At 37.2% G+C, this 12,839-nt stretch overlaps 1 protein-coding gene across 1 annotated transcript; it reads right to left on the bottom strand.

Annotated features, from left to right (window-relative positions):
* Positions 1-4,606: 4,606 nt before the first annotated feature.
* On the bottom strand, positions 4,607-7,266 carry pou2af2 (POU class 2 homeobox associating factor 2). Its single transcript, XM_027280860.1, has 3 exons — positions 7,196-7,266; positions 6,705-7,009; positions 4,607-5,044 (listed from the first exon to the last, which is right to left on the bottom strand). The coding sequence occupies exons 1-3, from the start codon at positions 7,200-7,202 to the stop codon at positions 4,607-4,609; spliced, it is 750 nt and encodes a 249-aa protein (XP_027136661.1). The 5' UTR covers positions 7,203-7,266.
* Between the last annotated feature and the right edge of the window lie 5,573 nt (positions 7,267-12,839).

Below are 12,839 nucleotides of genomic sequence, written 5' to 3'. Positions count from 1 at the left end.
ATCTACCACTTAGATTTTTAATTTGACTGTTGGTCATTTTATACATTATTTAAATTAGTCATTAAATGAACATCTGCAAGGAAAAGCCTCCTCACGTGATTCATTGTGTGCTTTTAATTTTTTTTGCCACTAAACATTTTTTTTCTCTCCTTCTCTCTTTTTTTTTGTCAAACAGGAAAAAATACAACAAACTTCAACCAATTCTAGATGAAAATCCGATGTGAAACTCACCAGACATGATGAAGAGAGGCTCCCTGGCGAAGACCTGTGGGACTCCACAACGTACTTTTCTGCCTCAGCAAAATGGCCAAGAACGAAATTTGTGCAAAAGTCTCCAAAAATCTCAACACAAAAGTCTTACAGCAGAGTCAGAGCATACAACAATATTGTAATATAGCTGGGGACATATTAGTTTGAGATTTTCTCCCTCCATGCCTACTATTTAAAACCCCTAGAACTCAATGATTTGACAATGATTTGATTGCGCGTTACTTTCAATTTGAATATTCAGAGGCAACAGACTTATATCGATTTTTCAACAAAAATCACTTCGCATGGACATCGAATAAGCCCCACTTTAATGTAATATAATAGTATTTTACACTTTGACCAAAAAGAAACCATACTTTTATTAATTTTATCCTCCTTTTGCAATATCAGAGCATCACACCCCCTCATTAAGCACTACAGCACTGGGTGCTTCTTTTGAGCAACTTTAACATCGCATTTCACTTTATTTCGGCTATTACACGTTTCCTGCGGCCACTGTACATGCCGACAACATTTTCAAACATATTTATAAGCTTTAATTCAAAGAAAAAGACAAAAAAGTGGTGAAGAAGTGGGCGTGGCAAAGAGCAGTAGCCATCTTTGCCATCGCAGGCCTTGAGCTCCTCCAGCAAGTGCTCTGAGCGCACTGAGCTGAAGGCTGCAGGGGGGAATGAGCGTTTCCCGACTTTTAGGACAATATCTATCTTAAAAAAATGTAAGATTATTACAAATTTGTAATTCCAGAATTACAAAAATGATGCCAGTGAAGATCTCTCCAGTCATGATCCTGTTCATGTGATACATCTTCAGTTTTCAGCTCCAGATCACTTTTATCCAAACTGAACAAAGACGATTCAAACTTTGAATTGAAGGTTTATTTAATATTAATAATTTATATATATATGAATATATATAAGTTACATTGAGAACTTTGAATAGCTCCTTCTGTACATCAGACAGCAACAATATTCCCAGCAGCTTAATAAATTGTTGCAATAGATTTCTTTATATTTAAAATGATGTGTGTAATTATAAGCAACTCAGTTATTAGAAATAACGCACAAAAAAACATTTTACAGCAACTATGTTATCCAGCTGTAAGCATCTGGAGCAATGAGTGATATCTCAAACTTTAGTAATTTAACCTCGATAATATTATCATTTAAATTTTTATTAACATCATCATTATTATTAGTGTAATGATCATGACTGTTAGAATTGTAATTATTAATACAACTACATTATGATTATTATTTGCTGCATTATGTAAGGACTCTAGTAGCAGCATCGAGACGCCATGAAGAATATTTAATATTATTAAGACACATGTTTGTGTTTAATATTATAAAAGTCCTCTTTGGCGATATCAAGCACTGTTCATGAGGTTCTCGAAGTCGTCACTCCATTACGCACATGAAAACTTCTTCCTTCATCCCTCCTCTGCTCTCTCGTTACATCCCCGCAGTGGCTCCCTCTTGCTGCAGCTCAGCGGCTCCCCTTCTCCCGCTGCAGATGTGGTGTTGAGGCTCTACCTAGTGGGCAAAGACCAGAACTATTTAACGTCCCCCTAACGTCTGCGTGCAATAACAGTGGCACAGTATTGAAGTTTTTGCATGTTTGTTACAGTTTTTATTCCTGATTCAAGACAAAAACAAAACAATTTCAGCTACCTTTTGTGCTATGTTATAGACACACACACAGAGATCCAGGGATTTATAGTCCAACCCTTCTCTATCAAAAAGTAAACTAACAGACACATTTCATGGATATTTCATATTATATTCAATGCAAAACAACAAACAGCACAGAATAAAAAACAATGAAGTGTGCAGTTAACACAAACAGTGAACACAATAGCAGAAAGTTTGTGTAAACGAGTGATATGGATACATTTGTGATGATTTATTAGAAAATTGCATTAGAGATTAGTTTTACTCATGTTTGTATGCAGTCACCTGTCTGTATTATTCTTTTTAATAAAAAAAAAAAATAATATAATAAAATATAAATAGGCTTCTTTTTGATCAGTGTATTTTCTTCTCATTATTTTATTCTCTTTGGTTGTTTTAACTAAACTATTTTTCAATATGAGGCCATGCCTTCATCCTGTCAGATTGATTTTTAAATATTAAATTTATATATAGTAATCTAAACTTTAAAATTATAACTAATTTAGTTTTCTTCAAAGAAATGAATGAAGGCCCACTGTATGACATATTTTTGAAGTTTTCTTAGACCCCTTAAAATCAAGAAGACCCTCCATGAAACCCTGGCGACCCCTAGTGGGGGTCTGGACCCTCAGGTTGAGGGCCGTTGATATACATTATTTGCCTTCTCTCTGATTGCAGTTGACTTCAACTTTAAACTTTCATGTAATTCCTCCAAAAAAGCAGTGATGTGTAATTTAGCAAAAGATCACAATTCCCTCTGTACATATGGAGCTCATTAACCAACACAGTAATTGTGATGGTTAATAAATTGTTCATGAGCTGAACAGGGTGACACACATTGTGGGTAACACTTCATTATATTTAGCATTTATAAACATCATGTGTATATATTAGTGTAGTTTTAAGCAGATGTTTGTGTTTTTTCTTTATTTATTGTTATTAATATCTATAACCTATAAAAACTTTAATGGGTAACACACTACACACACACCCACACAGCAGAGTATATAATGTGTGTGTGTGTGTGTGTGTGTGTGTGTGTGTGTGTGTGTGTGTGTTGTGGTGTATAAATTATATATATATATATACACACACATAAAGAGACAGAGCAGACCTCGCTTTAGTTAAAAGTGTATTTTCTACACTGAACAGTCACTTCATCAAACTTTACTTTTTCTTGTTTATTCTTTTTTTGCCTATAAAGTTTGTGGCAGCTTTACTCACTTTTTATAGCTGAGTCACACTTGTTAATAAGACATTACTGAATACAACAAAACATCCATATATATATTATAGTAAGAAATAGTGTATTCTAACCATGTGGTCAGCTTTTTGAATGCTTTTGGGGGGTTAAAGTGAAATGTTGCCATCTTTGGATTACCATGGGGTCCACATAAGTCTTTAATCTTAATCTACCACAACATGAGATCAGACATATATGTCCTCATTAGAGTTTATGTTTATCATTATTTTTAAATGAGCTAAACTTATGTAATCCTGTAACAAGTCATATCTAACAATCTCCCTAAAAAGGGCCACTGAGGGAAGTTTTCTATTCTAGCATGCCACATATGAAGGTTACACAGGGTCGAGCATATTCTTGTCTTGAGGTCATTGTGGGGACAGTGTTAAATATTAGATTGTTATGGGGACACTTACTTCATCTTCTTAAGATACAGAGCAGCTGTATGTTTGTGTTTCGGAAAGCAGGCGCCATTCTGATCATTACTATGGTAACCAAGGTCAGAGAATAGGGCTGTCGCACTCACTAGACACAACAGATAGGTACATAATGTAGAAGACTCTACAGAGACAGATAACAATGTCGGACCACAAATAGTAAACATATGACCAACTGTAGACTGTAGGTACATTAAATACGATAATTTAAGTGCACTGAGTAGTTGTGTTGAGGACAGTAATTGAGGACAACTTCTTCCAAATTGAGGCTGCATGATATCATGACACATGTATTGATGAATCCTCTATTCTCCTTCATCAAGCTTCAATAAAGCTTTCAGCATGAGACATCTTGGACTTTTTATTAGAAGTTTTGGTTTGTTTTCTAGGTCATTCATCACATAGTGTTCAGGTGTGGGTTGGAGGTTTGTCCTGTGCTTTTTTTTTTCTTTTCTTTTTTTTAACTAAAGATCAGCCTACATCATTTTGTAATCTCTACTTGTATATTTATTTCCACCTAAACACAATATATGGACATGTGTACTGTACATATTAGTTGAGCTGTTCCACAATCTTACTCTGTACCCACTGGAAACTACACTAGTACCTCTCCTCAGGGTAAAAGTATCTTGTAAGTTTAAGGGTCATGTTCACACGCAAGCACGTCTTTATATTACACACCATGAAAGTGATGCCCCCCGTTTTTTTTAATACAAATCAAACATAAAAAAACATTTTTTTTGTTTTTGTTTTGTGTTTTGTATTTAAATAAAATCAGGATCAGATCCACAGGGGCTACCACACTCCTACCAACATATTCAAACTTAATCCTGTCTTTGTAAATGCGGCAAAATCGTCCCATCAACATAATATTTCACAGCCAGTTTGACTGTGTTTCTCTGCTTGTTGAAGTCACTTTTAATTGTCTGTGAAACCTCCAGCTTCTTATAAATCCTGAACCTCAGATTCCGCCCCCCCCCCTGTGGTCAGTAGGCCCTCCTGATCTCGTAGGGCGACCACGAGCTCACTCCGTCCTCTTTGGCCCAGCAGGAGTGAGTCTCACTGTTGGGGGGCAGGCTCGCATGGCTATCGGTTGCCTCCTCTGTTACCATCTTGGACACCAGGTCGCTGACGGTGCTACTCATATAAGGGGGGCAGGGGAAGGAAGTGGAGGGGACTGGGTAGGAGCTGCTGGTGGTTAAGGGGTGGTAGTGGACTTCTTCCAGGGAGTGCAAGGTGTAGGGCTGGCTGCTGGAGACGGGGCCCATGGAGGAACCGCGACTGGGCGAGCGGTACTGGGAGGGGCTCCCTGGAGGTTCTGGGCTTGGCATGGAGGGTGGGACACTGACAGAGGCTAGACTGTCCGGACACAGAGACTCCACCTGGGATACTGACTCTGGAACTGCCTGCTCCCATGAGTCTCTCTATGGTAGGAAGACAAGACAAGAGAGGATGAATGATTCACTCATTTATTTCCACTGGAGGAAGCAGAAACTGTCAAATCAGATTAAAATCATCATGTCATAAATAAACAAACAACAAAACAACAACAACAATCTGCATAAAGTAGGGCAACTAACAAGATAAAGAAACAAAAGATCAACATATTGTGACTTGAAGTCGCTAGTATGGGTCAAGCTGGCAAAAATGTGTGATCCTATAATTCCCATAATGCAACTCCGCAGTGTCTTACATCAAGCTTAGAGCCCATGTCTTTCCACTCCGACTGCACTATTTTTGTCAACCATGGTGTGGAATACAATGCCTGACATTTATCTCTGATACGTGTTGAATGCTAATCTGCGGTCAGACCTGTGTAGACATGATATGTGATAGAACACCTGTTTTCAGTAGGTAAAAAACTGTATTTCAGAAGTAAACTAGCAGTTTTTAAAACATAATTTTATTACTTTCTGTAAACATTGGAAGTACAGTGTGGAACTTTTAGTTAACACATAGTTTTGTTGTCAAAAACCTTTGAAGCCTGTCCCAGAATAAGCAAACAGGTTTAAAAGACATCTTCACAAATTTTAAAGTTCATCTCGAAACAACAGGCAAGTCACCAAATGAACACTGGAACAGATTGTCCTCCTTTTCATACTGTCCATGAAGCCATCCCTTCCTAAAGTACTTTCAATAGATTAGATGTGAGAAAGAATCAAAAGTCTTTCTTGGGTGCAAAACTGTATTATATATTATATAGTATCTTCCAAAGTCTTTTTGTTTTTCCACACAGTGTTAATGACAGTGTTGTTGATCTACTAAAAGAGGACCTGTGACTTCTTGATGGATTAGATGGACCATGGCCAATTATAACAGATTATATAAAGAAGAGACATTTAGTTTAATCCTCTGAGGTCTAAGTTATCTCCCACAATTGCAAAAGCAATTGATATAGCCATTTACAGGACTCCACAGTGTTAAGAAGTGTTGTGATTGTGAGAGATATAGTCAATACAACATATAGAAACTTGAACTTTGTAGTAGAACAGGGAAGTCCTGTGAATAAGAATTCTATTCTATTCTATTCTATTCTATTTCATTTCGTCTTTAACCTCTGTACCTTCCTTCTGTTGTGTGTGATTTGTGTTGTTTATATTTGGTCTTTTTCATTTATGTAATTAAAATGTAAATAAATAAAAAAATACTTTTGTTTTAAAAAAATGTTCTGACTGATAGAGCAGAACCTCTGCTTTAGCTTTACATAACCTGTTTATGGTTGATGTAAACAGGACAAATGATTACAGCATGCAAACACAGTGTTCATGGGGGTGCATGACAATAGTTTTAAGACAAACTTTGAACTTTGTGAAGTTATGAAGCTGTTCTTTAAGACAAGGGGATGACCCACTGGAAAGGCTGACACTTATATCAAAATTGTGCATCTTTTACTTTTAACTACATAAGGTCAATTACATTGATGATATACCGTTAATTAGATAGTTATGTCTAGTGATGTAATTAAAATATATTATTTTATTATTTAAAAAATGTGGATTTAACTGATTTTAGGTGGATTTTACAGCTAAATTAACAATTTGATCATGAATCTCCCCCACCCTGCACAGAATGAGCCAATCCTACCAGAAATAAATGTGAGGATTCTCCACCAAAGGGAGGCAGCAGGGATGAGAGGGCTGACGAAGGTAGGAAGGATCCTCCAGAGCTGGAGAAGGCAGCAGCACTGCGGTAATCACCAAAGGTCTCTGGGTAGTAGCTGTCAATGAGGGAGGAGTAGCTGGTCATGCTCGAGGGCTCGCAGCCCAGAGGTTTACCACCAAGTGTGGACGAATAGACGTCGGGGGAGAACTGCTTGGTGGACGAGCAGAAGTCTGAGTCTGAGATGAAGGGACGCCTCATGCCGTAGTAGCTGGGCAGCATGTGAGACCCTGCAGAAAACAATATGAAGCTTTGAGCAATGATATTCTCATCTTCATCATGTCTAACCACAGTGTTTACACACTTTTAAAGAGGCTTTGAAGACAAATTAGTCCAAATGTTATTAGTATTAGGTGAAGTAATAATGACAGTTCTGACTGATTTGTCTTGTTGCCAGTAGAGTGTTGAAGTCTCACCTGGCATCTGGACAAACGAAGGTGGAGTGGTTGATCCTCCCTGTGGCAGAGAAAAACAGATAATCACACATGATGAGGAGAAGTTGGTGAAGACGAATATTAGCAGAATGCAATGAAACATGTTGTTTCTGTCAAGTGCCACATTCTGTGTTGTTCTGTGTTGTTCATCTGTTGTTTTAGACAGATTTCACTTAGACTCAGGACTAGTCATGCTCTTCATTTGGATTTAGTCCTGAACAAACAGCCTGGTACTTTATAGCAACAGAGCAGCTCTTGTTGTTTGTGTCTCTTTATATCTTTTAAATAGAGATTTCATTGAGTAACAATTTTGACTCAAACTGAGTGACTTAAATCTCTTTTTGCAAACAAGCAATATAAATCCTGAACCTCTTGTTATATTTGCTTAATTTAAATGAAAATCAGTGGGCTGTTGCTGTTCTCATTTAATTGCTATAAAGTGCAAGATCCACCTGAGCTTTCTCTGTATTCATTTAATATTGGGTATGTTAACATCAAGCATTAGAGCAATATCTAATTTCTCTGGAGTCTATTATAAGTATTATTATAATATTTATTAAAATATTTTTTCCAATCAGAGCTCTTTGTAGGTTACTAACAGAGACCCTTTTCATTCGATTTACAAATTATTTGTTGTCATTATTATTAATGTTATTATTATTGTTATTGTTATTATTATTATTATTATTATTATTATTGTTATTATTATTATTATTATTATTATTATTATTATTACTGGCACTGGGTACCGTATATCTTGTTGTGCTGATGTGATCAAATTAAGACATGATATTGGACAACATCAGCATACACCCAGCAAACATCACTGCATATGTCAACATATGTTTCTTTATAATATAATATAAAGAAAATAATAAATTCTAGATCTAATATAAAAATTATTTTCTAAAATAAAAAATAAAATTTAAAATTGCACCATTTTTAAGCACCATTCTCTGAACGCGGTCACAAGTCACAAGGGCCTGAATCCGTCTCACACATTGTTAGAGGACCTGTTCACTGAATGGAGGCCCCTGTAGCCCACAAGCCCCAGTGCAACTGCATTATTATTATTTACAACCCTGAGCTGGAGGTAGTATTTTTTACTTTACTTTAGTTTTTGTAAAATACTGAATTATATACCAATGAAAACATAGTTATGAATATGAATACAACAAAAGCAATGGTCCTTTGAGGAATTCATCTGAAAAGTTACAACTTGATGATTCACTTACTAACTAACTACTGGATGGAATAACAAGTTGTTTACTCTTCTTTCCAATCTACATAACATTATGAGGAAATATTTAAACCTAAGATGTTTTTATGGCTCCACCATTCCATTAAAGAGAAACACTTTAGACATCTTGTCTGACATATCACCTCAAAATTCAGCCTGACATGTGCTTGCTTTTTAAATTTGCTTTTTTAAAAAGTTAAAGATCAGATCAATCATTTTGAGAGATTAAAATACAGGGAAATATTCATACAGAAAGATATACAATATGTGCATGCAGTTGCAGAAAGCCACAGGAATTATCATGCTCTGGAAGACTATCAGGTGTTATCATCACATCACGTCATGTTTAAGTATCTACATTCATGAGTTCATCTGAGCAAAGCACAATTGTTCAAAATAGAGACGTAGAATTGACAGTGAGGAAGTTCTATACATATCTCTGGAGTTTGAAATGTACAAAATTACTTGGAATTGAACTCCAGATTCCAGGACTCCTGTTAGAAATGGTAAATTGTAATCTGATGTAATGATGAAAATGCAGGCGGAAACTGGAGACTGTTCCTGGTTTCATATTTGGTATTTTTTCTAAATTTGTGATGTGTATCAGAAAGTATGGCCGCGCAGCATGAATTTATAGGTGAACTATTGCAGAGTTTATATCTCCTGACTTATGATCTGTTTGTGTGTACCGCATCCTGTTCCTGTTAGCTGCTTCACCTACTCACATTTGATCAAGAATAGATTTATTATCATACTGATATGAAATGTCACATTTTCATCTTGCTAATCAATACAAACAAATTGTCTCTTCTTCTTATAAAAGCAGTTAGAGATTCATGCAGAGTCACAGAGCTCAGAGTGCAGAGCCATGAAGACAGGGTTTGATGGGATAGGCTCTCTCGTTTGCATATTGCTAACATGAAAGAGTTGATATTAAGCCTGTGTTGGCTGGGAGGCAAGCAAATTTTGAGGCCAGAATTTGAATGTAATTTGCCAGTGCCAAGACTTCCTCATGTGGCCCAGGTACGGCTCAGTGCATCTCTGAAGGCTGCGTATGGAAATAAGCCTCGCTCAAGCTCAGAACGTCAGGTCGTGTTTGCGTGCTTGTGTATGTGTGTGTTTGTTGTGATGGAGGTAGGGGGTGGTGGAGGTTAATGATGATGGATTTATTTAACATTATTTCAAAGAAAAACTCTTTCTTCCTATGCAAAACACTCTTCATAGGAACCCCAGTATCTGATGCACGCTGATTCTTTAGAAATAGACGCGCCCATTTCATACTATAACACAAGTTCTACTTATTTTACTTACTTTAGTGTTTATATTTATCTGGTGTTCAAAAATGAGCCCTGTTTTTGTTTCTTTTATATTATTTGCTGTCTGAACTGTTCTGATTTGCTGTTGAAGCATGAGTTTGTCTCAGTTTTCTCTCTTTATCATCTATCAGCATTAAAACATTTGACCCAGAGACGCCTCCTGCAGCGTCTTCAGCCATGTAAAATGTCACTGACTTCATTTCTCACAGTCCTAGATCATTTATGTAACAGCAGCATGTTTGGGCACAACACCTCAATAGAAACACTGTGAGAAAAGAGAAGCAGATGAAGTGAAATGATGTAAGAACTTTAGGTTTTTCACCGCAGCTCTCCGTGTCCCAACATGAGGAGGCCGGCTCTGTGGTCAGAGTTTGCTCTTCGCTCTCAATGGCCTTTTATTCCCAGAGATAAAGGGTGGCATTAGGTAACATAAGGACATGGATGGCTTCAGTTACTGTGTGTCTCTGTGCATCATTATGTCTTCATAAGTCATTTATAAACAGACAAGTAAACATCACGTTGAAAAGATGCTGAACTGAAGGCCAGATACCTGCACATACAGCCCAGTATGATAATAGTATGGCTTGTAAATAGATACCTATAATAGGACATTTAGAATAATTTTGTGATAAAAACTACTTTATAAAACCTGATTATGACTTAAAATGACTTATTTACTTCAAATATTTATTCATTAGAAAAACAGTTAAATTAAAGTAAGAATATTGCATGTCACATTTGCTGTGACATACAGTATTGACCTTTCCTTTAAGTGGCAGTTAAAGGAAAGGTAACATTGTAACATAAGTAGAAAAGTCGGTAAACTGACTGACAGTTAAAACCAGCTCCACAGCTTGTGTTTAATTGCTTATTAATTCAACTTTTAACTCATATTTCCTCTTTCTCACTTTAATGCTGGATTATATATTTTGTTTGCAGAAGTCACTTTATTTTAAAAGTCTCTTCAGTGAAACACTTTGAAATAAAAAATAACACCTTTAACAGCGCGGGTGCAAATTCAACTTTAATGTTTAATGCTGAATCTGTAACTATAAAACTGAAGCAAACTCTCAGTATTTTGTAACTCGTCTATTCAACAGTCTCTAACAGCAGGAGGTCTTGTCACACCGCTGCCTCCACATGGTGGATGTCATCTGGTTTGTACAATGTGTTCTGCTTTCACAACATTAATTTCTGGCTTTGTTAGGTGATGTCAGTACTCAGTGCTCAAACAATGCAAGTTTGCTCACATAAATATTTGTGAGAAGCAGAGCTGAACTGGAGGCAGATTTAGAGCATACGACGTGTTATTCCATCTTTTTTCTTATTGTCAACAAATGCCACCAAGTCCAAAACCAATAACACCCTGTTTTCTAGCCTGTCTGTAGCTCTCAGCAACAAGTCCACTGGTTCCTACCGAAGATGTAAATCCTCTTCAAGAAAGTTTTCTTACTTTTAAAAACAAGCTGAGGTCTTTACCTCTTACTCAACTTGGAGGTCAGGAAGCATTTGTTGGGGACTATTTTCAGCTGTGGATTAAAACACATTTCGGGTGCTGGTGGGTAATTAAGCCAGCAGGATGGTGTCTGTGGGACTGAGTCAAAATAAACCATAGTGCACGTGTGTGTGTTCTTGGTAATACAAACGTGTGGCTCATTGATGTGTTTTTAAAGGCCAAATAGAGTACCTAATTCAACTCAGCTTCTTAATACAAGTGACACAATAACACGTTTTCTACCAAACTTGAAACACTTTTGGCTTTTGTACAAGGTCTGTTATGATATATTGGCATTGAGAATCTGTCTTTTTATTAATATACATATGAATAACCTAGCAGCGCTTAAATCATTGTTCTCACTTTGAAGTTCACATATAATTATGGTTACAGACTCTTCACCTCACTACAATCAGATTCTGTATGTAATTCTTTTGCCAAAAAAAAGAAACAAAACACAATAAAAAAGGTAGATTAATTTAATTTTTTCTTCCCAAATGTTATTTTGAATTCACGTTAAAGTCATGTCAGATATTGATATCATATATTGTGACAGTCCTACTGGAGACTTTTCTGTAGCTTTACACAGAGACATATATGACATATATCAGAGGATGCATATCATTATTGATTTTGGCCTTTTCATGAGATTGGATGAAATATTATCAATCAACAGTCTCAGAATATTTGCAACAAAATGTTAAAAGAGACTAAAACTGTGCCTGAACTCAAAATAAGAGATCAGATCATTTTGCCACCTGCACCCTGAAACAGTGTTTGTTTGACTTTGCCAACTGAAGCTAAACTTGACCACGTGTATATTTCATCTTTCAGAGCAGCTTGAATTTGCATTTATATAAAACTTCATTCTGTCACCAGCACAGCGAAGAATTACTGCTGCCTCACTGTCCACTCACACTCAGAACTCCCACCTTCATGTCACGCAGCACGGCCCCGATTGTTTGTGACCTCTTTGCTAAAATTACAAAACTCTAGATAAAAGTCCAAAGATGCACTGACAGGCACAATCTCTTGCATAGTCTTTTTGTGTCATCTGATGAAATCTCCTCTTTTGTCTCTCGCAGTCGCCTCATTAGGTGAGTTGTGAGTGGCCTGCATATCTATGGAGTGGACATGCCGATGCAAACAGTGAATGGTGTCCCATGAAAGCCCTTTGACAGGCGGTTTTGTGAGAAAAAAAATGAAAAGCTGGTCTTGCTTGTGCATGCAGACGTCTAAAGCAGAGCCTAACTTCTCTGGCTGTGTCGGTGTGTTGGCGTGTGTGATTCTGAGACAACAATAGGAGGCTTGTCTGCGGCCTGTACACGGCAGAGGACAATGACAGCTGGCAGGTGTGCCTGGATCAAACTTTGCATAGGCAGCCTCCTTCACTGCCCTCTTTCTGTCTCCCTGCGCTACCTGTCCACCGAAGTGTTCCCACCACGCCCCACAGCCTCCTACCTCAGGGGGGAGATCATGGCCATCACCACAGCGAGCATTGTCTAGTGGTTCTTTTGTGAGGTCAGGACGGGACTCTGCGCTTTATGTCTCTCTCTACACACACCGTGCTCTGCT

This window comes from Larimichthys crocea, chromosome VII (assembly GCF_000972845.2).
Source record: "Larimichthys crocea isolate SSNF chromosome VII, L_crocea_2.0, whole genome shotgun sequence".
NCBI classification, from domain to species: Eukaryota; Metazoa; Chordata; class Actinopteri; family Sciaenidae; genus Larimichthys; species Larimichthys crocea.
This window is presented reverse-complemented; position numbering and strand designations above follow the sequence as displayed.